This window comes from Ananas comosus, linkage group 10 (assembly GCF_001540865.1).
Source record: "Ananas comosus cultivar F153 linkage group 10, ASM154086v1, whole genome shotgun sequence".
Classification (NCBI taxonomy): domain Eukaryota; kingdom Viridiplantae; phylum Streptophyta; class Magnoliopsida; order Poales; family Bromeliaceae; genus Ananas; species Ananas comosus.
Window position 1 is genome coordinate 12,652,119 of NC_033630.1, and position 27,506 is coordinate 12,679,624.

Sequence of the window (27,506 nt, forward strand, 5' to 3'; positions counted from 1 at the left end):
AAGCATATGTTTTCATTTGATATGAGATTATTGAGGTATTACAGTTTATTAAATTTTAAAAAATAATTTATAAAGGCAAAAAAATAAAAGAAGTATGTATTGAAAGGGGAGGGCTCCACTCCCGTGGTGTGGATCAGATAAGAAGTGCATAAAGAATCCAAAAAACACTCCATTTACTGCTAAATCAAGGCTAAAAATTTTTAAAAAAATGTTATTTAATTTAACCACATATACGGGCGCTCACCAAGATAGATGGATAGCAACGGTGGGATTCGAATCGGTAGGCACTCAGCAACGTCGACAGCAACAGCGCGGTCAGAAGCGACGGGATTTTGGAAACGACGACGCCAACTGCACGGTCGGAAGCCGGCATACACGTACTCCACCGGTGGACGGCAACAGCACGGCTGGAAGCGGTGGGATGAAATGGAAGATGAACGTGGATGCTGACGGTGGGGTAGAAGCCGGCTGCACTCTATGGATGGAATAGAAGATGAACGTGGATGCTAACGGTAGTGTTGGCATTGTTTATAATCTATTCAACTACCGAAAAAAATAATAATGATATAAGGACAAATTACACGTTTAATCCTCAAACGCACTGTTGATGTAAAAGTAAGACAACGTCGTTATTAGTGGCATATTTATACCTATATATTATTTTTCTTAGCCTCCGTTTGGTTCGGGGTTAAGAAAAAAGTAGTTATTTCAGAGATAGAGTTAAGTTCAGAGTTAAAGTGGGGTTAAAGATTTTTTTGTGTTTGGTTGGGGGTTGGAGTTAGTCTAGAATAATGAAAAATAGTGTTTGGTTGGAGTAAGTGGGATAAGAAAATAATGATTGATAAAGAAGGATAATGATTGATTGGAATAGGTGGGATAAGAAAGATAGTGAGTTATTATGAATAAAAAACAGTGTTTGGTTGGAGTTTGGTAGGGTTAGATGGGATTAGCTAACCCGGGATAATTTATTTAAGATGGGATTAGCTAACCCCATCCATTTTTTAGGATGTTTGGGTATAATATGGGGGTTAAGGGGTTATTCCACCCCTTAACCCCCAACCAAACAAGGGCTTAGAGTTTGCCTCGTGGCAATTCCTCCTTCACCTCTCCTTTTCACTCTAAAATTTATACTCTCCAATCATTGCTTCCCTATAACGTCTGCCTCTTCGGCTTTCCATCTTATTAATTTCTTTTTCCGTCTTATTAATTCCTTTTTTAACGTATGTCTTTTCGGCTTCCCATCTCATTAATTCCTTCTCTGTAACGTCACTGCTTCGACTTCCTCCTTATTAGTTTCTATTTTCTAAGAGGCGTTGCCCGAGAAGTTCATGGGCACGGAATATGACGTCCTCGACAACGACCTCGTCTACTACGTCCGATCCAACCTCAAGCCCCGCAGATGCATCGCCCTTGCTCTCGCCGTCAACGTCGAGTGAGTCGAACGAACTCTAACCCTAATCTCGAACCTTCCTCTCTCGATCTCGACTACTTAAATTTGTAATGTATAGTTATACAAAGGGTGTGTATCTCTCTCCTCTAATGGTCTCGGAGGACGCAAAGTATCGGCTAAGATATGGACTTACCGAAAAGAGGTTGAAGGCGCTGTGATACTTCATGAAATCGTCGGTGTTAGTCAAAAATGCCCTAAATGAGGGTACAAAGGGGTACGATTTTTATGTAACAATTTTTTTCTCCTATAATTTTTTTTTTTATCTTTCGTTGTTTTTTATTGAATTATAATTTTATTCTAAATATTTTAAAATATTTTTTATATTATTAAATTTAATCAAATATGATCAAATATGATTATATCCGCCGCATCGCACAGGTTGCTACACTAATCATTAATTATAAATACTACCAAATTATTTTTGCATTAATAATGCATCAATATTTAGTTAATCAGAATTTGATTATATGATCGGCTTAATTAATTATAAAATTCTAAAAGTTCAAGCTAAAAATAACAACCAATTAAAATTTGAGGGTCACAATATCACACGATTCATAGTTTGAGAACCAAACATGCAACTTACCTTAATAATAATAATGATTGACTCACCTAGGCCCGGATCGTCTGTATCTGCGCGCATATATACAATCTTTTATTATAATTAGGTAATATGAAATGGTACGAGTCGACAATAATACCAATACTAATCTATACTATCTGATAGGCTTCACTCAACAAACAGTGACAACAAATACTATCTTTTCTAATGAAATTTTTTTTGCAAATGGCTATATGAAAAAATTTTATTTTAAAACTAGCCCCAATAAATTTATAATTATAAAAATGTCCCTACTTCTGCTACGCAGTCGCCACGCAAGTGCCACGTGGGAGGGCTGGAAGCCTGCTTGGTAAGTTGAGCACGGCGAATTATTCACCGTGTTTCATATTTATATTCCGTCAAACACGGTGAATGATTTACCGTATTCCGTACTTATATTTTTCCTATCAGGGATGTCAACAGGTCGGGTTTGGATTAGGTTTTCAAAAATCCGAACCTGAACCCGAAAATCAAATTAAAACCCAAAACCGGATCCGAACCCGGCGGGTTTTAAAAATCCATACCCATATCTATACCCGACCAAAAATTTAAAATCCGAACCCGGACCCGAACCCGGCGGGTTTTAAAAATCCATACCGTTGAACGAAGATCTAAGTGATAAAAATTATTAAATATTTTATATATTGTATAAATAAATAAAAATAAATTATGTATATAAATAATTTATTCGGATTTGGGTTCGGATAATATTTCGGGTATCCATACCCATTGACATCCCTACTCCATATTCCTCTTTTAAATATTTATATTGCGAAAAATACATATATTTGTATTTTTTTTAAACACGGTAAACCAAAAGCGCAAATATAAATTTGCTGGGGCTATTTTTAAAATAAATTTTTGCTAGGGGGCTAGATGAAAAAAAGCCCTTTCTAATGTGTTTGGTTAATAGGTTCGAATCCAACCAGAAAAACTTTGTATATTATGTGTGTTCATATGTGTTATCTAATCTGCCTCACCCACCGTCCCTAACGTAAGTGGCAAAGAATTTGATGGTTGGTATCCGAGGTCCCAAGTTCAAATCCTAATTTATTCACATTTTCAGGTAAGTTTATTTTTAAATGAAATAAAAAAAAACTGATAGCATACTATCTATCTCTCTCTAAAAAAACATTCTAATCTTTATCAAATAAAATCCGCATGTATGAATGTATCGATCCCATGAATTAGCTTGGGTAATATTATAACGAGGCATGAAACAAAAAAAAGAAGGGAAAACAAAAAATCATATCTTATTCACGTATGTCTTTTTGTAACATTTTAGTATATTATCAAGCAAATGTTACCTATACCCAATAATGTAGGCTTTCTTTCTACCGCGCATCTAAATAAATAATACTCACATATTTTATTATTATTATTTTTTAATTAAAAATTTGAAGTTTTTTTTTTTTTTTTNCGAAAGAATTTTTATAAAATTTTAGTATTAAAAAAAATAAAATTGTGATAAAACTAGTGCGATTAAATTGATCCAACCCTTGGATGCATTGCTCTTACATGAGACAAACATAGGAGGCATCTATTAGCATGGACAAGAAGAGTTGCAACTTGCCATTGTTTAGAACCTACTCATGCAACTTGCCATGCATTGTTTATAATCGACTCAACTACTGTAAAATAATAATGATATATTAAGGGAAAATTACGCGGTCCTCAAACTATGAGGCATTTGACGCTTTGGTCCTCGAATTGTACATATAGTTGATATAAAAGTAATATATATAACGGCATAATTATTGGCGCATCATTAATCGTAATACTGCTATATATATTACTTCTATATTAACAATATGTCAATATTTAGTCAACTAAATTGAATTATAAATAAAGAAAATGCATTTTGAGTACATGTAGCACTAGACAAGCTAACGAGAGGATTCAATTATAATAGTTTTAAAAGTTCGAGTCAAAAATTATAACAAATCAGAGTTTGATGACCAAAACGTCACTCGACTCATAGTTTGAGAACCAAACGTGCTATTTACCCTGATAATAATATAATATATAATAATTGACACAATTAGGCCCTTGCCCTTATCTCTCTCTCTCTCTCTCTCTCTCTCTCTCTCTCTCTCTCTCTCTATATATATATATATATAAAATCTTTTCTTATAATTAAGATATAAAATGTACTGGCACAAGTCGACAAATAATACCAATATACTAATCTATACTTTCTTATTGACTTCGAGTCAGTGAACATTGACGACAAATACTACCTTCTCTAGATAGCAACTCTCTAGAACTTGTTCTGAAACCCTGCTGGGTTAAAGCTTCTACTAAATATTGTTAGCGACCCAAAATGTGTTTTGTTAATGGGATCGAATCCAACCAAAAATTAAGTTCAAGTTAATAGTTGGAGAAACTTCTTTTATTATGTATATATATGTTAGCATCCCGTAGCAAACTGATTTTGTTGCCATCTATTTATTTTCGATGATGGAGCCTCCAAATTGACGATTGATACTGTTGAATATGATCTATCCCACTTGAAGTTTTAAAAACTAAATTTCATACTTTTTCAATATTGTTCTTTTGTCTATCAAGTGGATATAAAAATAAATGGTTGAAAATGAATATCTTTTAAAAAATGATGGTAGGAATCTTATAATCAAGATCGAAAATATAAATCTTGTTTTAAATAGTTTAAAAAATTATCAAATCAAAATTCAATTGATTTGAATAATTTTACAAAGTGAAATGAGAAAATGCCTCATATCGACCATTAAAATTACAAATTCTTAAACCATTTGATCATTAGGTCAATGATGTCGAAAAGATTTAAAATTTGATTTTTAGATACTTCAACTGGTATATATCATATTCAATAATGCCGATCGTCGATTTGGAGACTCTATTGTCAAAAATAAATTGATCGCAATAGAGCCCGTTTGCTGTCGATAGCATTCCAGCTCAACTCTCTAATTCGTATCTATTATCAAACAAGCTTTAAACAGAATCCACATGAATGAGTCTACCAGGTGAATGTTATAAGTCCATGCAAACGGGTAATTTACATCTCAGTCTCAAACAGCTTTAGTTTGAGACAAGTCTCATATAATTTTCGTGTTGAGTTACCTTCATTATAACTTTTGCTCATGATTTGTGCGAAATGTATCATTCACTCGCAACATATGAGGTTCATTGAATCTGATCATATCGCATGTATGGATAAAATATTGGTCTCAAACCGATTTGACATAATTAAAATTAGTATATGTGACATGTCAGAATTTTGCAGAAGCTAATAGCTCATCATATATAGATATAGATAGGTATGGATAAATGTGTATTAATTAATCAGAGGTTATTCGGGGATTAAAATAATTAAGGAGATTAGTAAGAGTAATAGTAATAGTAGAATGGGATAGAGTATAGCTCTTAAAAATTGGGCCTTGGGCCAAATTTTTAGATTATGTATTCCAATATATGTCTATTTTTTAATATATTGCTTGTGACAATTTAATTTTTTATTTAGTAATTTGTTTCAACATTTTGCCCTCGGAAAAAGAGCATGACTCATAGGTGAAAAATATTAACTTACTGGTTTAGGTCTCAGTAGATGTCAAATATTATATGAAATTAAAAATAAATTAAAAGTTTATCTCAAACTGCAATGATTAATATATGCTCATACCCACTTTTTTTTTTTTTTTTTTTCATGGAATCTACTTCAGCTCAACTGTTCTTGTGATTCTTATCTTCTGCTAATTTTAGTTTATTCTCCACTGGAAGTGATTATTTGGTAGGTTTAGCACAATAATAGATGTACAAACTCTCCTTGTAATATATAACAAGAAATTTCTAAATTTCTTTTGATAGATAAATTCAATGAACCTATTTACTATCCATAGTTTGAAGATAATCACATTCAACAAATCTCATATAAATGTTAGGGTGAATGATGCATTCTAAACCCACTCGTATCATTTTAAGCATTACCTGTAACGCCCCAATAATTCCATATCAGATGAAAAGAAAAAAAATTTTGATTAGGAATATATAATTCCACGCATTCTACGCATCCTAGTAGCTTAATTATTTTGAACAGGTCATATATAACAAGAAATTTCTAAATTTCTATTGATAGATAAATTCAAAGCGAGGTAAGCAACAGCAATTAAAAAGGGAATAAAGTGGTGAATTAGAACTTCCCATTGTTTGAACATGGCATATATTATTTTTCTTTATTTTCAATCCAAATAAGACAAATAAGTAGTTGACTATAACACTTAACTGTCTAACTTTTCAAAGTTTTTTCCTTTAAGAAAACCCTAACCGTTCAATATTCTAGAAAAGAAGAATAAGTAACAAAGCTGAGATCATACTATACCAACTACTAACTAAGCTTTTCAACTACTAATGATCTTATCAACACCATGCCCCATAGATTGCAAACATATTTACTTGTGTGGCTAGGATTTGATAAAAAGTTAATTACCTCACACCAAACATGCGACGAAAATTTCATTTAGATCACCAAACTATAATTTTGGTTTCAATTGTATAATTGCTTTAATTCCGATTAATCCTTCTGATAAATTAATGATATGATAGTTGATTTAACTACTAAGAAATAACATGATAATAACTGTTGGCCATTCAGCTGCTATAACATCTTAAAATTATCACCTCAAGAATGCAGTATGATAAATGTATTAACAGTCAGATTCAGTATAAGAGATAAATTAGTAATCATATCATCTCTAAAAGATAATGTGATAAAAATTAAAGAGTGCTGCTATAGGTATTGTAAACTTATTATCCTAAACCTTAAACACCGTGATTAAATTCTAAATCCTTAACCCTATATCTTTCGTACATGGATGCCAAGACGTCAACAATACAGTGGATTGCAGGTATGGAGAGCCCAAAACTAACGACTTAAGACACTAGTACTATGTTACTTGCATTATTGTAGAAACCACAAAGTGACAAATGACACAAGTCTATGAAGAAGTTTTACTACAACATGTTTTTAAAAGGAGGAGGTGAACAACCCCAAGGGATTCCATCAACAACTTTTTGCCTTGGTCTATGACATAATGTGAGTGATTATTGATTCATAAGCATCACTTTTGCTCTCTACTTTTGAGGAAAGGGGAAAAAAAAAGAGAAAAAGCTCAACTGATCCATGGTGAAGAGGACTGTGCTTAAGGTTGATACCTCTTGTCCAAAGTGCAAGCAGAAGATCATGCAAGCTGTTTCAGCTCTAGAAGGTATAAGAAGCTTCAATACAAAAGCTCCTACTTGTACAATACATACTTATTCATGCTACTCTACTTTGTTCTAACTCGAAAGAGAAATATTGTTCTCTTTTTTTCTTGTATTCTTGGCTTAGGTGTTGATAAAATCGAGATGGATAGCGCGAAAAGCACACTTACAGTCACTGGGAACGTCGACCCGATCGACGTGATCGTTCGGACAAGGAAGGTAGGAAGATATGCAGAAGTTATAAGCGTTGGACCGCCGCCAAAGCCTGACGAGAAGAAACCTGATGAAAAGAAGCCGGATGCGAAGAAGCCCGACCTGCCACCGCCGGTGTTTATCCCCGTTCCGTCGTGCTCGGTGTGCCAGCGGACGATCGTTGTCGACGAGTATTGCCATACACCTTGCTCCATACTGTGACTTGTGCACATCTTCATAGGTCATATTATGGATGTATAGATTGTTTCAAACTTGGTCTCAAATTCATTTCTACCAATACTGTTGTTGAAATTGCTTTACTACAACATTGAATAATGAACTAGTAGCTTAGCAAGAGTACTGCTGACTCTGGGGGGTTGTTTAGTCATTTACTAGGAACAGAATCTCTGTTTTGAAGAAAAAAAAATTAGTATCTCTTGAATACTGAGATTTGAAATCTTAAATTTTGTTCTTTTCAAAAAAACATGTTATTTGCACAACTTTTCTATGAGATTTCAACTGATTTCAAATGATTCTATAGATTTTGCATTGCATAACCAAGTACCAAGATTTGAATTTAGGTTTGGTGGAAATTCATTTGCAATTAACAAGAACATTTATAACTTCTTTTTTTGCTCATTTATTTTTAAAAATATTTAACAAGATCAAGAAAAATTTAGACATCTTCACATCAATTTCTCAGTAGCCATAAATTTTACATGCTACTTTGATCTACATCTCACATCTACTATTCTCTTCTCAAGATAAAATCCTACAAAATTGTTCACCTCTGATTAGTTAATAATGTGGATGATGAGGACTTTACTTCTCAATAAACTATAATAAGCTCAATATATATTAATAGAAAGTGGCATGTTTTGCATTGTCTAGTTCTACTAGTTTGTTGGTTCTTTTCTACTAAGCGCACCCTACCTCTTCTTTAATGCTCACTACTACAGGTTTTGTAAACGGACCACTTAATACTTGGCAATTGCTTGTTTCTATCACATGCAAATGCAGCCTACAGTTTCAGAATGTATACTTGCATGGAATAAACCAAAAACAGTATGTCAGATTTCCCTACAGAGATCAAGTGCAATAAAAATGCAAAGAATAGAGAGATGCCTGCTAATAAACTATTGGAGCTAGAAAGCTACTTAAACAATGCATAGAACAGTTTACAGAGGGCAGTGTTAACAAGATACTTGGCAACAATAGTTTCAGAGATTGGTTTAGACCAGAAAGTTAAAGGGGCATCTAAACATCGAAGAGCAGATGTTCTAATGCCCTACTTCTGGCTCCAGTATGAAGCCAACAGACTATTATTTCAATATAACATTTGCTGAGACTGCCAGAAAGCTATTTGTAATAATAATTCTACATAAGCTGCAAAAGACAAGAATTAAAACTATAATTACAAAATCCTCGATTACCTTTTTGTTTTTTCTCCTGAAAAGATTACAAATTGTACACGAGAGTTCTGCTGTCTGAGTGTATTTATTAATTTATAATTGTGGACCAAAACATCATAAAACTTATGGATAACCTATAAATGGATCAACTAATGTAAGTACTTCATACATTACACATTACCAAATCTAATTTAAGTACTTCATATGTTTCTTCATACGTTGAAGTTAATGCAAGTAAAAATGCTACATAAAACTTTCAGGATATTTTATATTTTAAGTGCTGCATATTTCTATTCTACAAGCTAAGCAATCGACAAATTTTCCTGAACTCTTGAACTGTCAACCTGGTTAAATACTTAAAACTTAACCTAAATGCCAATCTTCTGACCAAGCTTGAAACGGACATTATCATCCAACTTATCAGCAGGAAGTAGAATAAATAGCTGTAAACAATTTTTCAATTGTATTTAAAAGAAACGTCAATAGCTGAAAACAGCAAAGATATAGGTTGCAGTTATACCACCCTAGTAATGTATAAGTCAATGAATATATTATGCAAGTCCAGGCTCAACATAAAATAAAAGAACCCAGAATTTCATCCATTTCAGATTTCAATGTGAAACCAAAGGAAGACAACACGACAAAGACACACTCAATTCACCTTTCAACATCATCTTTAGTTTCTTATTCTCAAGCCCCCACCACATCAGGTAGTAGCTGTACCTGATGCACAGGAAAAAAAAAAAAACCTTTGTAAGTAAATACTTGCTTCAATCATAGAAACTATTTGCAGTACAATAGTATTATAAAAATCAGAAGGAAAAAATACAGAAGTTTACCTCCACAAAGTTTGAACTTAGAACGATGACTGTAGGTCAAAGAACTAAAATAGCTTGAGGCTCTACACTGCCATTTTCATTTCTATCTTGTGGTGAGGATCATACCCAATAAGCTTAAAATCAGATGCCACAAAGGAATCTATATCATTCTTCAAAGGATTGATCTTCAAGATCTGCATTACAAAATCAAGGATAAAATTTTGTTGATTTAGCCTGGGTTATTTTAGGGTAAAATGAAAGGAAAATTCCTGTACTATCCAGATATTGCGACTTTGTCCATGTAGATTTCATGCAACAAGCACTATATTCCCCATATTTTCTCATTCATCGCAATTTCATTCCTAGCCACTAGAAAAATCTGATAACATGTGACCCTTGCCCAATAGAATAAATTTTTAACCTTTTTTCAAGTACAATGAAAAAAGAAATTCATTTTCTGGAAGTGCAAAATAGTAATTTTAAATATGTAAGAGTTTTTTTATCGTAGGGACTAAAAGTACAGTACATGACAAAGTTTCATGACTGCAGTGGTTAAGTTTCATGCATTCATGGACTAAAGCTGTGATGACAGGCATGGAGTACCCATACTCAAACAGAAGTAGAAAATGCTACTAACCGGAAATGGTTTAGGTTGCTTCTGAATTTGCTCCTCCAAAGGCCTGACATGAGTCCTATACACGTGAGCATCCCCGATAACATGGACAAAATCCCCAGGAGATAGACCTACATATAGAGACAGAGAGAGACCAAGGCAGCAAAAACACGTAGGACAGAAAATAAGCGTGTTTGATGGGATTATTTAAGGGAAAACTTGAAGCACACAACAATCCCACTATAACAACCCATGGCACAGGGTGCTACACTTTTCTGATTATGGTTGCTCTGTTTTTTTTTTCAATATGAAATGATTTGTGTATATACTACCTCCAAAATTATCTATTGATATTTTGAAACCCTTTCTAATACCAAAATAATTTCTACCAATAACTTGGATGATCCCCCAAGTTAAGATAAGGATATCTTCCACAAAAACTGCACTATGAAGGGCGACATATGAGAATTCAGGTGTGACACTAAAAAGGGCAATGAATTGCTCTACTTTGGATCGCACAATGGTTAAGTGTATTCAGACTATATTGCGAAGATTTATGAAGTTTTCCTTCTATACAACATTTTAGAGGATTGCGATTGTCACATGCTGAATTTCTAGTGATGAGCGTGCAAGGTAATCATCTCATCACAAACAAAAAGGAAAGGTTTGACAAAAACGAGATCTAAAAGGTAAAGACTAAGGCAAACATACCACAGACTTGAGCTATGATGCATGTCAAAAGAGAATAAGATGCGATATTAAATGGCACGCCAAGACCCATATCTGCAGATCGTTGGTACATTTGGCATGACAACTCTCCCTTCTCAACATAGAACTGGAGGGAAAAAAAAAGAAATCCTTCCATCAATGAGTAAGAGACAGGAGAAGTGGACAGCTGATATTAAAATGAGGAACATTATCCAGACAACATAATCATAAAATAATTCAACAGATGTCATGCATAATAACTCTTCTGATGATTATATATATAGAGCTTCCATATCTTCACATAATACTGAATTCCTTATACGATCACAAGCAAACATGGCTACCAAGACAATAAGAAATGGAAATGAAAAGAATACATTAAAATTTGCTTCAATACCCTCATTACAAATGCAAGTACAAAGAGCAAGAACTTCAATAACAATGTCCTTTATATGGACATCACAACAGAACATGTAATAAACTTCTAAATAACGTACTAACTTGTGCAAACATGTGGCAGGGGGGAAGAGCCATTTTCTTGAGATCTGAAGGGTTCCACGCAGAAAGGATGATACGGCGATCATTCGGATTATTCTTTATCTTGTCAATTACATCCAGTAGCTGATCAAAACCCTTCCCAGTATAGTCAGCATGCATGTCAATATATCTGCAGGAATGCAACCTTGTCTAAAACATCCACCAAAAAGAATACTAATAAACAACTGGAGAGTTTCAAAATAATAAATGCTTACTCAGCACCAAAATGTCTCCACTGGAATCCATATATTGGCCCTAAATCACCTTCTTCCCGATGAGCTAAGCCAGCACTAAGGAGACACAATCCTTATCAGATTTGGAAAGAACTATATGGCAAAACAAAAGTCTAATTGTTTTCTAAGTAAATTCGGATCAAGAGGAGTGCCTGTCCAGATACTCCCTCGAAGCATTTCCATCCCATATATATATGCCCTTGTCCTGTAAAACCTGCTCAAAAAGAAACCAGACTGGAGGTATCATCTTTTTTGAAAGAGACCTAGTTCTACATAAGCAAGTGAATAAACACAGCTAATTGAACAACATAGAATAGGATTAAAATAGCAGTGCATAGATCAAAAAAGAAAAGAAAGATTTCACTCTCATTGTTGTTTGCAACTTCACCCAAAAGAGGACCAAAACCAGAAAGAAAATGAAGATGACAACTAAATGAGTCTAGAGTACCTTTGCATTTGTCGAACCACTGATGAACCACAGGAGCTCTTCAACAACACCACGCCAGAATATCCTCTGGTGAGAGAATCACATACTAAGTTTCAGTTATAATGTTAGGAAAAAGAGGAAGGCAACAAGCAATATGTCGAATGCTTTTCAGTCTCTTTTTTTACTTGAAGTACTCAGAAACATTTTACCTCGCACTAATAATTTTCCATTGCCAATTTGGTCCAATCTTGATTGCGTAAATATAAATTGAATCTAAGAATTTGGGAAATATATATATATATATATAAAAGATAGTAGTACCTTGGTTGTAAGCAAAGGAAAAGATCTTCGCAAGTTGAACCGCATCTACAAGGTTTTCACACAAAAATTAAGATGTATATCCTTTTTTTGTCACCAAAACAAGTAGCAAAAGTGATGCAGGTAAAGATACCTGGCAACCAAATTTGGACAATGTTCCAGTTCCTGTCCTATCATTCTTCGTAGCACCATTTTCTATTATATCTTGGACAAGTTTTAAATACATATACTCCTCATGTCTTTCGAATATCACTTTAGGAAGAAATGAGAACTTCTCAACCTCAAATTGATCCTTATGTGAGTTGTTTTCAGTTGGTTCACAACCATTTGAGGCATGAAGCTTGTCCGGAGCTGAACTACGTACACGAACATACGTCACAAAAGAATATCTTATGTTGTTCTCCACCGTAGGGATGGATGAGTACCATGGCTGGAACACTGAAAAATCAATTGAAGGAATGAAAGTGTCGCAGTCGAAGCTTGTTTCTATATCTGTGAGATGAATGGCCTCACATTCAGGAGCATTAAGAGCATCCCTGCAGTAAAATTTGTAGAATGCACTTGAATGGTAAACATGCTGAAAATTGAGTATCCTACATGATTGGTCACTGAATTAATTGCAGTATTTCACTAAGGCCACAGCTGCCTAATACTTTTGTTGCAACTGATGCAGTAAACTTGATTTCTATTTCATTAAGGGTGCTTTGTTAAATTCCATATCATCTTCCTACTGGACGGATGGCATGGCAGCTGATTCGACAACGATGTCGCCTGAAGATTACTGTAAGTCAGCTACTACATCATCATCAAGTCATATCTGGGAAATGATGCAGCAACTAATTTATCTGCCAATCACCGCTCCATTTAGGCAATGAAATGAAATTTAATGAAGGGACCTGATTGAAAAGGTATTGCAACAAATTGAAGATTGGTGAAATAAGCGAATTACATGACAATTTCCTATGAGTTACCAGTGATGAAATCTCTTCTTATGAAAGATAATAGAAACTCACCTTAACACCTGGCCACCTCCTATGACAAACACCTTTTCAATCGACAAAGAATAAGGTGTCGATGATAACAGCTCCAATGCAGAACTCAAGCTTGCACAACAAATAACATTCTGTAGTGTCGCGATATCAAAACTTCCCGAACGAGTAAGGATGATATTCAAGCGACCAGGCAATGGCCTATACTGAAGAGGAATGCTTTCCCATGTTTTCCTACCCATGATAACTGCATTCTTCTTTGAGGGATCTAATGTTGACACTGTGACTTCTTTAAAATATTTGAGGTCGGACGGGAGCTTCCAAGGCAACTTCCCGTCCTTGCCGATACCCAAATCTCGAGTAGCAGCAACAACAACTTGATAGTTCCTTTGGGGTTGATTTTGTAAATTACCATTACTGTAGTGCCTGTTAATCTCAGCAGCCATAACTGGTGTTTTATGAGAGTAGGTATATTTTACAGCTCTACCTGCCGTTTCGCCCAGTGAACGACGTTTCTGAAGACCAAAACGAGATAGGCAGCTTTCTCTGAATAATCTTACAGCCTAAGCTTCTAAAGATAACTGAGAAGCATCAGTTTCGACTATAGTGAGTGGTAAGAGAATACAAGTTATCAGAAATAATTATACAAGAGAAGAATAGAAAATTGAATAAAGAGTAACAAATGTCAAAAGAAAATCATATGAAATGGACATGTATGTTTGATTTCACCTTGAGAGGTACGCTTGCTGTGCAGAATAGTTTGAAAATCAACATCTCAACATCTGGACCAAAAATTAACCACCAGTCAAATTATTATGAATTGGCATTTTTAACTTTAACAATCAAAAAGTTGCTACGAACTAGCATTATTCAAGAAACACCAACAGGAAAATGATGTGCAGCTTCTACATATATTCAACATTGTCAGAACTCTTAGAATGACCAAGCACACTATCATTTCTTTATAGTTTAAACATCTCAAAAAGATCATTTTAACCCAATCAAACTCTAATTCCAAACGTTCACTTTAGGATACGCAAAATTGCAGATTATTTAATTGCTTCTACACCACTCAAACTGTTCCCAAAAAGGATAACCAACCATGTTTAGGACCTTAAAAAAAGATTAAGATTTTAATCCACACTTCATCCACAATGCAAACAAAGATTAGGAGAAAGAGAAATCAAAGTTTGGTTCCAAAAAATATAAAGAAAAGAAAAGGAATGCAAACAAGTCCCATTAAAAATCCCAAAAATACCAAATTTCCTTCAATCGGAACTCCATTTCAAAACTTCTACTCAAAAGATACACAAAACTTCGAATTATTCAACTGTTCGACAACACTCAAATATATCTCCACTCGTAGTTGAAAAAATAAAGAGTGTGCATTAATCCTCCATTAAACAGCACAAAAATCCCATTTTTCTCCCTAATCAGAGGTCCAATTTCGAATCTTCAGTTTAAAAGATACACAAAAATGCGGATTCTTCAACCATTTCCCAATCACTCCAAACTATCCCCAATTTCATAAAAGGAATCATCTTTAGAACCAAATCACGAACAAAATTCACAAAGCAAAGTCAAATTTGAGCCATGATATACAAAGTATGACCAAAAAAAAAAAAAAAGAGCAATCAAAGCCTAATTCCTTATTAGACAAAACATAGAGTACCATTTTCCATCACATATCTCCCAAAGAAACATAAAAAATTAATGAGAAACAACGAAATCGACGAGATATCGTACCTGAATCGGAGCCAAATGGGCAAAAGCGGGTAGAAGAAGATCGATTAAAACCCTAAAATAGCCGAGATTAGGGTTTTAAAAGAGAGTGAGAGGGAGAGATTGGGTGCGTCGCACTCCCGCCAAAGTGGCTCCTCATTTAACGTCGAAAGCGATATTTGTGTGTACGAAAATACCCCTGTGCGTGGCATTTATTTACGACGAAGGGCATTTAGTGGCAGGCGCAGAGAATTTCCTATGCGGGTGTCCGCACGAGAATAGGCCCAGTAACAATGATGCGTTGGGCCGAAACGCGGCCCATTATGCGCCCACAAGTTAAAAGCCCTTTAGCTCTGGCCACTTAAAGCTAGCCACGTGTTGGTGAGACAAAATGTTGAATAGCCTCTCAATTTTTATCGATTACAATTTGATACCTGTAGTTGTAACTCCCTTAAAGAGAGGAAAGTGATAAAGTATAGGACCTATTAACAATATTTAGAGAGTACAGGGGCTATTCATAAATTTAGCCCCTAACACCGAGGTGTCCCCACCCACCGCCTTTCCCGTAAAGTTACATATAACGTGGCGTTTTCACCTCTCGTTTTGGGACCTTTTCGGGTACATTTTAGCCGTCCCATATCAATCGCTCCAAAATTAGGAACACCCTGTTTTCCAAAACCCCAATTTTATCGTCGACTCGATTCGATTCGATTCGTCTCCTAACTCGTAAGCTCCATTTTTTATCTCTTCAGTTTCCTAATTTAACTTTTTATTTTATTTTTTGCCCTAATTTCCTTTCCTGCGTCGATTCAGGTGAGTCTCGAATCGAATTTAAAACCCCCGTTTTTTTTGTTCTACGAGAAATTTTGTGGCAAAAAAATCATTATTTGAATCGTCGGTGCAATTATGTGTCGCAATTGAGTCGGTAATTTGTGTTTTTTGGGATAAAAATAATATGGATCGAAATTAGTAGGAGTGTTCGAATCGGTTGAGTTCCTGTTTGTGCGAAGCAGGAAATTTGGTTTGAATTTTGTAGCAAAAACGAAGTTTTTTTTTGGGTGATTGTTGATTGGCTTGTTCTGTTTAATAATCAAAGATCGGATTAGAGCTCTATGATTATTGCTGGTATTTTTCATGTTTGATGTATTCGGTTTGGATAAAATTTGGGGAAATAAAATTGGGTGGCTTAATTATTGCTAATTTTTTCGCATATTTTTTGTTTTTCTAATTCGAGAGGTGGTTTTGTTCATTGTAAAAAAAAAAAGGAATTATAGTGTTTATAAAATAAATTATTGGCCATATACGCATCAATTATGGTGAATTACATGGTAAAACATCTCTAAAGACTAAAATTAAATCATTAAAAAAAAAAAGCCTTTTTTTTTTTAATGACAAAGGTTGTCATGGTCCTCATAATCTTGGTTAAGTTCATTCTTTTTAGTTTTTACCCTAAGCCGACCGTATAAAGCCCTAGTCTCGCCTTTTGTATTGAGTTTTAAACGTAGAAGCTCGAATCCGGAGCTTCTGCTTTGCTACAGAGAGAAGTTGTGGGAGGGATTATAATGAAGTTGTCAAAAATAAAAATAAAAATAAAAATAAAAATAAAAACAAAAACTTCTGCAAATGCTCCAGACGGGCCAAACAGGCTACGAGTGTTAGATTGAATCTTTTCTTATTTTATGGTAAATATAAAATACCGGTTTCTTGTGTTTATGCAATCCTCATGTTTATTAGTCTTCTGTTCAGGTAGTTAGTTTGCTGTGGTTAAGCCCTTTTTCGGCTGCTAAGGAAGAGAAAGGAGAAGAGATATGGCTTCTTTTGCTATGAAGGCAATAGCGGAGAGGGCAGGCCCTGCAGTTAGAAAGCAGGCCCTAACTTTAACAGATTCTGCCGCCGCTCGAATTCGCCACCTTCTTAGCCTCCGCCAACGCTCCTACCTTCGTCTCGGTGTTAAGGCTCGGGGTTGCAATGGCTTATCCTACACGCTCAATTACGCTGGTAAGGTTTGTTATTTTCCCTAAAACATCTTGTTGGTTTTTCGTTTATAATTCGAGTATCTTATCTTTCTACGATATGTATATTTGGTGTGTCCTGTATTTTCCTTTTTTAAACCTGGCACAGTAAACTAGTTCGCCATCTTTTTCATTGTTCATTAATTGTGTTGATATTATTAAATTATATCTTACTAGGTCCTCTTACAGCACATTCTTGAGACAGCAATCGGTTGTTTGATAAACGAATGTAGTCTCAATACCTTATATACTTGTGCATTTTGTTTCATTTTGTAGCTTTAGCGCTCGCTTTTATTTGTTTCATTTTGCTGCTTTAGTATAATTTTTGGTGTCTGTTTCGATCATGTGAGTAATAACTGCATACACTACATCTGTAGTACGTTTCGCGTATCGCAAGGTGCTTGTACAAAAGTACAAAACTTTTGTAACAATTATGGTATTCTTATGATGAAAATTTGATATGAAGGATATGACCATCTTATATTCCTTCGAGATTGAAGAGCACGATGTTCAATAAAAAAGTATGATGTATTTGTGGATTTACTGGCATATATTTTACGTAGATAACCCCTGCAAAAATATCTAGATATATCCCTGAGTAATCTGAATTTTCTTGTAGACCTTCGAAACTTGATTTTCTTTCATATTTACCCCCTTTACATGCAAATTATGAATTTTATTTTTGTAATTCTAATTGCTTAGTTTTATGGTACCTCGCACATCTTATATTCTTGCGACTAAACTAATTTTGTGCTATTTGGTGCATTGCAGATGAGAAGGGAAAGTTTGATGAGCTTGTCGAAGATAAAGGTGTCAAGATATTAATCGATCCAAAAGCTCTAATGCATGTAATTGGGACCAATATGGACTTTGTCGACGATGCACTCAAGTATGTCTCTGCGATAGCACGATTCTTTTTCTGCTTTTAAGTAAAAATGCGTTGATCATCTAAGAGGTTGTTTTCTTTTTCCTTTCCCTGGTTCATTTGCAGGTCAGAGTTTATATTCGTTAATCCTAATTCAAAAGGGCAGTGCGGCTGTGGCGAATCGTTTATGACAACAAGCAGTTCTCCAGCTTCTCGATCAGGTAGTTCATAGATCATAAAATTATTGGTGATCAGCTAAACATGGCTCTTTTTAAAAAAAAAAAAACTCGAGTGCCACTGCGTGATGTATCATTTGTACATGAAGTTGTTCTTTTTCCCGCGATATCTCTATTTAGATGAAGGAATTGTTAGTAGAATAAAAAACAGATTCAAACACTTACCACTGTACAAAGATATGTTTATGCTCGCTCTTGTATTACTAGAGGAAAAGAAATTGTATTTCCTTCTTATGATGATTCTATTTTGCGAGCTTATTGCTCTTTCTAGTTGTGTTCTTCTCAGTTCCTGGATGTTGTATTGCTGATGAACTTTTACCTGGTGTTTGGCACTGCTTTTCCGCGAAATTTGACAATAAGCTTCACTTTTTCTCCTATTCTTTTAAAGTGGATTTAGTGCCCCCTCATACAAATGTTTGATGAATCAAATTGGCCCATTACATCATCTGTTGTTAAAATCTATTGATGGAAAAATGATTTGGATTCCACCTTTTTTGTACCCATGTATACATTAAAGGCTTAAAATTACAACTCACCATTGGATGTAAGAGCAATGTGTGTTTTCAATAGAAAATATTCTTTTTTGGCGCCAAGTTTTCAATAAAAATAAAATATTAGTTTTGTGAATAATAAAGTTTACTGCAAAAGAATAGGATCAAAATGAAACTTTTCTTTAAAAGAGAGGGAAAAGGAGAAGCACATTTCGCATTCAATTTTGTTCAAGTTTTGTTCATTTAAAAAAAAATCAAATTTAAATTTAATAGTACCCTGTATACACTTGTAGATAAAGAATTAGTGTCAATTTTTTATATAAAATAAAATTCATCTCCAGTGTCAGGCACCAAGAGCAGATCAGAAATGTGAAATGGATTTTATGCACTCCCTCTTCTCAATAAGCAAAATTTCTTCTTCTGCACAAAAAGGAAAAAGAAAAAGTTATGAATTCATGTTAATTTTTACAAAATGAGGAATAATAAGTCAAAAAAAAAAAAACATGATTAATTCTTAATGAAAATAAAAGGAACAAAAGGTTTAAGAGATGATTAATTTTTTAGCAAGTAATTTGGCCCAACATCAGCATTGATGCTGCTGCAGAGCCTTTGTTTCAGCAAAACTTTGGTACAGTTCTTCAGTTCGGTAAACCAACTCAGATCCAAGAAGCAAAGATTTTGAAACACTTTTCACCTCTTTAGTAGCAATTAGCTCGGCCTGTAACGCATCGACACGAAGAACAGCTACATCAAGAAGCTCTTCTTTCTGCGAGTCGACCTTCTATTTGAGCTCTTCGAGCTTCCTCAGCACCGACGAGAGGAGGTCGATCGGCTTCGGTGTGCTCACAAATCGGTGAGGGAGGTGTTCTGTTGTGATTCTCCGTCGCTGTCGGTTTCTGCATAAGATGTCGTGGATTTTGAACGATCGAAGCATCGAGAGGATCATCGTGATCGATGCCACGAGCAATGCAACGTTATGTCTTCGAGCGGTTTCTGACGTATCGGAAAAAGACTACATTAAAGATTAATTTTGCAAATTATAAGAAAAAACAAGATTTGAATGTTCAGAATAGTCATATGATGTTTAATAGTGGAAGCCCACCAAATTAAAATAGTTAAACAGTTGAACTAGTAAAGGTAAATGAGGAGGTAACTTCAAAATAAAAAATGAAATCAAATTTGAGGGATTAACTGTGACAATCTCAGGGAATGACCAAGTTTTTACCCTGCAAGTTTGTGAACCCAAATTGGTTCAGTGTTGGAAAATGACCAAATCATTAGGGCATTGATTGGCAAGCTAATCAAATTAATTAGAAAGGAATAAGGAACTTAGCTTTATATCTTTCTTAGTAGTTAATAAAAGTATCTGCTTTTGGAGCTCAGAATTTCACTTTAACTTCTCACGATTGAAATTTGTTTGCCGAATTAATGCTCTAGTTAATTAGGAGACGAGAGCGTCTTATGAATCAAGGGATCAAACCACAACATCACGGAACGACACTCAATCGAAAGGCAAAGGATTCTGATTTGTATCCAATATAAGATTGATTCAAGTTGCTAAGCTATTTAACTAAGGATACACAACTAACAAATAGAATGTAGTGATCAAAAGAGAGAATAGGGAAGCTACAAATTTAGAAACACTAATAATTATAAATGATTTCATTAATAGCTTTAAGCCTTGTGTATACCATTAATTTTACTACATGAGTCTACTTATCAAGCACTTCCCCTGTAATTGGATGGTGACCACATCCCTCCATTCTCATTTGTGACATATGATGTGCATGACAATGGCACCAAGCAAAGTCCCCTGCTCCTTAGATCTAACTTTGGCTCATTTTTCTCTTCATTTGAGGCCTAGATACAAAGAGAGAGAAACCATGTGAGAGAAAATAATTGCAAAGTTAATTATATATTCAATTAATCGAGTGGTACAGATTGAAAGAACTCATCTACAGAAAACCAAAAAAAAAGCTTTTTGCTAGTGAGTCCCCAGTTGGCCAAGCAATTCAGTTTTGGATAGACTTCGAGATGTTCTAAAGATGCTATAGTAATAATTGAGATATTTGTTTTCTCTTAACCGATTCATTATTATAATAATAAGCCAACAATGAATAGAAACTTGTTTTTCTTTTTTAAATACCCTTGCAGGCAAAATTGTTCAAATAGTGCCATATATGATTATCGAATTTCAAATCTTATTGAACAATGATTCTTGTAGATAGTAAGTTCGAACTTAAAGTCGCGTAGTAAAGAATAATGTATGTTGGAAATGCATCAAAAGTTTTGTGATAGCAAAACTAGCTATTCAACGATTCAAGATATGTCTCTATCTAAAATTTGTTTTCTCTACGATAGCTTCTTAGTTTGTTTCTTTTTTACTTTAACAAAAAAAGAAAAGAGAGATCGAAGATCTACTAAATTGATTTACCACCTTTCGCATAACCTCGTTGCAAACGTTTGGTCACTTCGATGACAATATAGTACAACAACAAATTGATCTTTTTTGAGATGAACACTTCTCATTGCAGGTTAATTTTGACATGCTATACATAATAAACAATTCATGAGTTGAAACTCACTCGCTTTTGAAAATTCAAAAATATATGAATGTAGGATAAATCACTGAATATATGTTGATATCAATGCACTAGAATGTCAACATGGAAATAGTTTTCACAAATTATCCTGTAACTTCAGATGAGTAAATTAGATGAAAAGAAAATTTTGTACCATAGCAAGCCAATGAAGAAACAAATTAAGAAGAGAGTTGAATATATAGTACTCTACATGTATAGCTTTTTGATGATTAGGAATTAATATATGTAGGGAATTGTTACATACCCCTTGTGTTGTCCTTAATTTCTTGTTGTTGGAGGGCCTCATATATGGTACACTAAGTGTCTGCAACAAATTAAGAGAAAAAAATTTAAATTAAGTTATCAATCCAATTAAGAATAGCATAGATAACATGTCACCTTCAAAAAGAAAAAAAAGAAAAAAAAAGAAAGAAGAAAGAAAACCATGATGACATTATAAACTTTTCAGAAATAAATAATAAATTGAAATTACATATATATGGTTTACACAAAATATTTTTATTTATCTAGTTCTAATTGAGAAATCAATAAAGATTAGATGTTAATTTGCACATATACAGTAAAAGGAGTGAGCTCTATATTGTGCCATTGTTTAAATTAATATATTTAGAAATTAATGCTTTTGTTTTTCATGTTTGATGATACTTAACTAATTAGCTATAATAAACTCCTTTAAAATGATCGAACCGCATAAACATGATTTATATATAATTAGTTACCTTGACTTGTTCTTGAAGAAATTTAATGTATCCAATCGCTTCCATCAAAACCGATGCTGTATCGGTCTGCATACGCAAGATTAAGGAAATTAATAATTATATTAAGGTAGAGAAAGTAAAAACAAGGGAAAAACTAAATAAGTAGAGGCACAGGTGTTGCATGTGTTTCTTAATATTGGATTATGCAGTTAATAATTATAATAAAAACCTTTTATTGTATTTGCACATTATTAATTACCTGTTATGTAAGAAATAGTATAGGACTTTCAATTGTAACTAGTGTTAATTAAGTAGTTATATTTCATAGTGATCATAAATTGATTCCACTTTATATAGTTTTAATACACATATGTAGAATAAAACTTATCTAAGCAATTCAATGGAAGGGAATCATATGGGTTTACTTGGTTTTCATGTGAGTAAAGATTAATTGTTAAGAAAAAATAACAAAGTTCAAATCGAGCAGGATGATAATTAACTAAAGTAATTATAAATTTCAGAAAATTTATTTTAATTTTCTAAAGCTCAAATGGTAATGTGTAGTGATTAAGAGGATCAATGTTCATATGCATGTGGCAATAATTTTTTTTTTTTTTAACCTTTAAATTCCTAAGCCATGAGAGGATGAATTAAAGGTTACCTTTCCAAAGGGTGCTACCAACTGCTGTAGAGCTGCAATCCTATCTCCTAATTTCTCCTTCCTCACCTATTAATTAATTTCACCCACACCTAAACATATTAGTAACAATAACAAATAAAGCTAGGAGGGCATATTAATTTAAAAAAAACACTTAATATTCTTGAATTATTCTAAGACCTAGCTATAGTTTGATAATGTGGTGACTAAAAATACCATTTTTATACTATATATAAAAGGTCAAAAAATTTAAAAGTGCTGACAATCTTTTCTTGTTTTATATAATAAGTTGCAATCGCAATTTTATAAATTTAAAAGAAGGTAAGATTAAAGGTGTCTCAAAATCTTTTAGATGCTTTATAGTATAAACATGATACTTTTAGCCACCACATTATTAAACTATCATGGCGGAGGAGTTAGTAGTCGCATGCTTCTTTGGCGCCAATTGCAACCGTAATTTTATAAACTTAAGAGAAAGTAAGAGTAAAAGTACTTCTGAATCTTTTAGACCCTAATCTATAGTATAAAAATAATACTTTTACCCACAACATTATCAAACTACGCTTGAGCGAGCAACAAACTATATATATATATATATATACCTTGAAAGATGAGAATGAGGAACGTGACTCTATTCGAGGCTTCCTAGCCACAACTGTTTGAGATGCTCTGCGGTTCACAATGCAATTTGCTTCTGCTTCTGAAACCCCACTCACTATACATGGCACCTTCAAAGAAGCAATAGTAATAATCAATTAAAGGAAAAAGTTCTTAGCTTTTCTTTCTTTCTTTTTTGGTTTTTAACTTCAACTAATGCTAGTAGAGAACTCCAAAAAAAAGCACAGTTTCATTTGCTTTTCTCATTTGTTTATCTTTTCTTTCGCAACTCCATTTATCCTTTGTGTAAAAGATGATGCATGTCACACTAAAAGCTGAAAAAAGAGCCTCTTGTACTTTATGGTTCCATTGGTCTAATTTGAAAGAAAGAGAAAAATAAGGCACATCATGTGCAATGAGTAGCTAAAGAAATTATTTCAAAAATCCTTAAAGGTCCCTACATTTTCATACATCATATATAAAGCCCATCAAGCTGTACCTTGCAAAGTGTATACAAGTACACGTCAAAGAGATAAAGAAGGTGACATGAATATACAAGTACATGCGCAAATGTTCATATTTGTGCATGGTACTTCTAAATGAAATCATATTTATATGCATAATCCAATAACTACTACAAATATTACCATCATACGTATAACTTAGTGTGTGTGTGTATATATAGAAGCATTTTTTATTAAGGGTAACTATACATGAGTCTAAATGAGGTTCAAGAACTTCATGATTATCGCAACAACAATAATACCTTTAGCAATCATTTAGTACACCGACCAAAACGTAGAAAATAATGGTAGCAGTTGTTGAACTGATCTCATTATTAATTAGAAACGACACCAAAAGAACACAACATATTTGTACATACGAAGAGGAATGATGGGACTAAATGCTATAGGTTTGGTAATGTTACCATGCTTATCAATCACGCCTAGCTATCGCTAGGAACTAGCTAGTTAAACTGTTTATTATTGGAGAAGCAAGTGATATACATATAAAGTTTATGTGTATCTATATATACCAACCTTATGATTGTTGTTGAATGGTCCATGAACAGCTTCTTGAACATGGGGTGGTCCATAAAAAATAGGATCTTCTTTTAACAAGGGTGCCATTGAATTGAAAGGAGGTGCGAAAAAGCTCCTGCTAAGTTTAGTAGAAGCCAATAAAGCTTGAAGATCCATGTCTAAGGAGCCTGAGAACGGCAACGGCGGCAAACTCGGTAGCGAGATGTTAACGCTCGGAAGGACCATGCTGAAGCCTCCTCTACCGCTTTCCAAATTCGCCAAACTCGACGGGCCGAAATGAAAATCATCGGTCGGAGGCTGTAGGGCATTGTTGTGGCCATTTTGAGGAAGTGCTTTTAGGAACAGCTTCTCACTTAGTTGGTAGTTGTCAATGTATGTGGGGTTTTTAATGAGCCCATTTAACTTTGGAAAGTTATCTGATGTTGGTAGCTCCTCTTTGATCCTTGCTAAGTGTGATTGGTTGTTTGGTTGGTTCATTAAGGTATCTGCATTGCTACACCACTGAAACCCTAGATCTTGAACCATTATTGAGCTTAGAGGAGGGGTTAGGGGCTCATCTTGATAAGTTGCTCTTATGAACTCTCTTTGGTTTGAGAGAACTACTTCACTCTCATTTAGTACATTGAAGTCACCACAATTCCTGAATGACACACCACAAGAGAGAAAAATTTAAGAATACGGTATCTAAATGAAAGAAAAGTTTTAGAGCCTAAGAATATGTATAAGAAGAGGCCTTTCAAAGAAATAAAAAAAAAAAAGAAAGTTATTGTAGAAAAGGAGAGAAAATTTAAGAAGGTTATTGCAACTTGCATGCCAAAAAATGAATATGTTTGAAAGAATTTAAAACCTATGCCTTTAGTGTAATTTGATTACAATTATTGAACCTGAGAGGATTCTTTTTCATGGAGGGTAAAAAGTTATTTAATTGTAGCATATATGGGTGAAAATTATTGGAGTCTAACCCTAAAGATAGAGTCTATATATATATATATATATATATAGGTCTCTACTATTTTGCATTTTCTAATGTTGGCATGACTCAATTAATTGGCTACAAATTCCTAGGATATGCAAAATGACAACACAAGTAACAAACAAAAATACATGCAGGAAAATTCCAAATCCTAGGAATTAACCAGATGCTACCACAATGTGCTCTGACCCAAACAAGAAAAAAAAACAGCAAATAAGAAACATCCTCTACCCATTTCAAAAACATGCATGGAACTAATTAAACAAAAGATATTTTATATATATATATATATAGCTATTAAAGGCATGGAGTAAATATGTTTTCCAAGGTTACCATATGAGAGGTTGGTTGTTCCATCCATGGTTGGTTCCCCCGCAATGGATTAAAGGTGCAGCTGCTTCTTCTAAAGAGGACCCATGAAGCCCTTCTTGGTGGTGGTGGTAGTGGTGGTGGTGGTGATCAAGGTGATTTGAAGAGTCCATCATGGTGTTTTAAAGGGCTTTTGTGTACCCCTAAGATGGAGAGAAAAAGGAGGAAAGAGAGAAGGAGAAGGGAAGGGGAAAAGAAAAAAAGATAAAAAAAAGGACTTTGTGAAGGGTGGGGGGGAGAGAGAGAGAGAGAGTAGTGCTTTGGAATCTCACACCCCACCCAAAGAAGCACTTGATGAAGAGCTCATGCTCATAAGGCTCTCTTCCTTTTTCTCTCTAGTTATAGCTTTTCACAACTATTTCCTTTTAAATCCCCTTTACCCTTTCAAGATCATATATACAAAGAAGATAACTCATATGTGCTCAATGAAGTAGGGATAAGAGGAGGACTCTCTTTCTCTCTATACTCTCTCTCTCTCTTCTTCTTCTTCTTCTTTCTCTTTCTCTTTCTCTTTCTACTTATTTTTTTTTTGGTGTTGAGTGAGTGAAGCTGTTGGAGTTGCTGGCAATTACAGGGGGATGATTACACCTCTTCTCAAGCCATGATTATAATCCCTGCCTTCGATCCCAAGGCTTTTTCTATATATCCCTTCTCATTTCTCAACGCAGGCCCCCAAGAGATAGCAATGATACCACTCACTCATGCTCCCTCTCTCTCTCTCTCTCTCCCTCTCTGTAGATCCCTCTCTCTCTCTCTCTCTCTCTCTCTCTCTACAACACAAACACATGGCACAGAGTTTCTTATATCTTTATCACATGGAATCTAAAGCATGACATCTATTCTTATGCAGTATATTTTTCTCAATAGTTAATTTGTACAAGAATATTTACTCTATATATATATAATACAGAATTAATCTACTAAATTATTAATAGTACCAAAAATTTGGCACTATTATATATATATATATATATATATATACATATATAGAGAGAGAGAGATTGGTATGCTTCTGAAAGTATGAAGCCTTTCGTGCTTTCAAGTCATTTTCGATATTGGGATTTTTTTTTTTTTTTTTGAGAGATAGGTAGCACGCTACCCGCTTCGTTTATTTCATTTAGAAATAAACCTAGCTGAAAATGTGAATCAACTAGGATTCAAACTTAGGACCTCGGGTACCAACCACTAAGTCCTTTGCCACTTGCTCTAGGGATGATCGGTGATGTTGGGATTTTCGAATCGACGATCGGCTCTATTAGACTTGATCTAGAATATTTGAAGTATCAAGAAAATAAATTTTGTGATTTTTCAATATCATTTGTCTAGTGATCAAATGGTCTCAAAATCAACGGTTAAAAACAAAAATCTTACAAAATGTAATGATATGACATTAAAATTTTAAATCAAAGATATTGATCTTATTTTATATAGTATAAAAAATTTTCTATTAAAATTTTACGTGATTTGAATATTTTTATACCGTTAAACTTGCAAACGGGTCACCACGGCCATTAAAATTATTAATTTTAAGTCCCTTCGATCACTAGGCAAAGGATATCAAAAAATCACAAAATTTATTTTCTAAGTACTTCAAATATTTTAGATCAAGTCAAACTGAGCCGATCGCCGATTCGAAAGTACCAACATCGAAAACAACTTGAGTGCACGGAAGGCTCCGTGCCCCCGGAAGCATACCAGACTTACTA

The 27,506-nt window shown here is 34.2% G+C and overlaps 5 protein-coding genes across 13 annotated transcripts in view; 2 read left to right on the forward strand and 3 right to left on the reverse strand.

Annotated features, from left to right (window-relative positions):
• The window catches only part of LOC109716108 (putative disease resistance protein At3g14460), a 31,399-nt gene extending 31,125 nt beyond the window's left edge, over positions 1-274 (reverse strand). Inside the window, exon 1 of the mRNA XM_020241423.1 lies at positions 245-274. The gene's annotated coding sequence lies outside the window, so the exon portion shown is untranslated. The remainder of the gene's footprint in view (positions 1-244) is intronic.
• On the forward strand, positions 7,170-9,628 carry LOC109716667 (heavy metal-associated isoprenylated plant protein 43-like). Its single transcript, XM_020242215.1, has 2 exons — positions 7,170-7,291; positions 7,414-9,628. Exons 1-2 carry the CDS (start codon positions 7,207-7,209, stop codon positions 7,698-7,700), a joined length of 372 nt encoding a protein of 123 aa, XP_020097804.1. The 5' UTR covers positions 7,170-7,206; the 3' UTR covers positions 7,701-9,628.
• On the reverse strand, positions 9,399-15,393 carry LOC109716666 (putative bifunctional dihydrofolate reductase-thymidylate synthase). 5 transcript variants are annotated; one of them, XM_020242211.1, is made up of 13 exons: positions 15,280-15,387; positions 14,263-14,315; positions 13,558-14,104; positions 12,678-13,080; positions 12,548-12,592; positions 12,248-12,313; positions 11,952-12,013; positions 11,782-11,856; positions 11,531-11,696; positions 11,033-11,156; positions 10,346-10,452; positions 9,730-9,902; positions 9,399-9,613 (listed from the first exon to the last, which is right to left on the reverse strand). In XM_020242211.1, the coding sequence occupies exons 3-12, from the start codon at positions 13,977-13,979 to the stop codon at positions 9,792-9,794; spliced, it is 1,581 nt and encodes a 526-aa protein (XP_020097800.1). In that variant the 5' UTR covers positions 13,980-14,104; positions 14,263-14,315; positions 15,280-15,387; the 3' UTR covers positions 9,399-9,613; positions 9,730-9,791. The 5 variants fall into 5 exon arrangements, with proteins under 5 accessions (XP_020097800.1, XP_020097801.1, XP_020097802.1 ...); XM_020242212.1 differs by having other exon boundaries at positions 13,558-14,114; XM_020242213.1 differs by having other exon boundaries at positions 13,558-14,134.
• LOC109716010 (iron-sulfur assembly protein IscA-like 1, mitochondrial) lies at positions 15,831-18,640 on the forward strand. 3 transcript variants are annotated; one of them, XM_020241277.1, is made up of 4 exons: positions 15,831-15,981; positions 17,002-17,253; positions 18,039-18,156; positions 18,259-18,640. In XM_020241277.1, the coding sequence occupies exons 2-4, from the start codon at positions 17,064-17,066 to the stop codon at positions 18,362-18,364; spliced, it is 414 nt and encodes a 137-aa protein (XP_020096866.1). In that variant the 5' UTR covers positions 15,831-15,981; positions 17,002-17,063; the 3' UTR covers positions 18,365-18,640. The 3 variants fall into 3 exon arrangements, with proteins under 3 accessions (XP_020096866.1, XP_020096868.1, XP_020096867.1); XM_020241279.1 differs by having other exon boundaries at positions 15,866-15,981; positions 17,006-17,253; XM_020241278.1 differs by having other exon boundaries at positions 15,972-16,068.
• LOC109716081 (transcription factor bHLH110-like) lies at positions 19,135-26,590 on the reverse strand. Of its 3 annotated transcripts, XR_002217822.1 has the most exons (9): positions 25,765-26,590; positions 24,456-25,098; positions 23,421-23,546; positions 22,822-22,887; positions 22,182-22,247; positions 21,707-21,766; positions 20,551-20,719; positions 19,554-19,852; positions 19,135-19,279 (listed from the first exon to the last, which is right to left on the reverse strand). XR_002217822.1 is itself a non-coding variant. In XM_020241391.1 (8 exons), exons 1-7 carry the CDS (start codon positions 25,914-25,916, stop codon positions 20,579-20,581), a joined length of 1,254 nt encoding a protein of 417 aa, XP_020096980.1. In that variant the 5' UTR covers positions 25,917-26,590; the 3' UTR covers positions 19,425-19,852; positions 20,551-20,578. The 3 variants fall into 3 exon arrangements, 2 of the variants coding, with proteins under 2 accessions (XP_020096980.1, XP_020096979.1); XM_020241391.1 differs by lacking the exon at positions 19,135-19,279 and having other exon boundaries at positions 19,425-19,852; XM_020241390.1 differs by lacking the exons at positions 19,135-19,279; positions 19,554-19,852 and having other exon boundaries at positions 19,903-20,719; positions 25,765-26,589.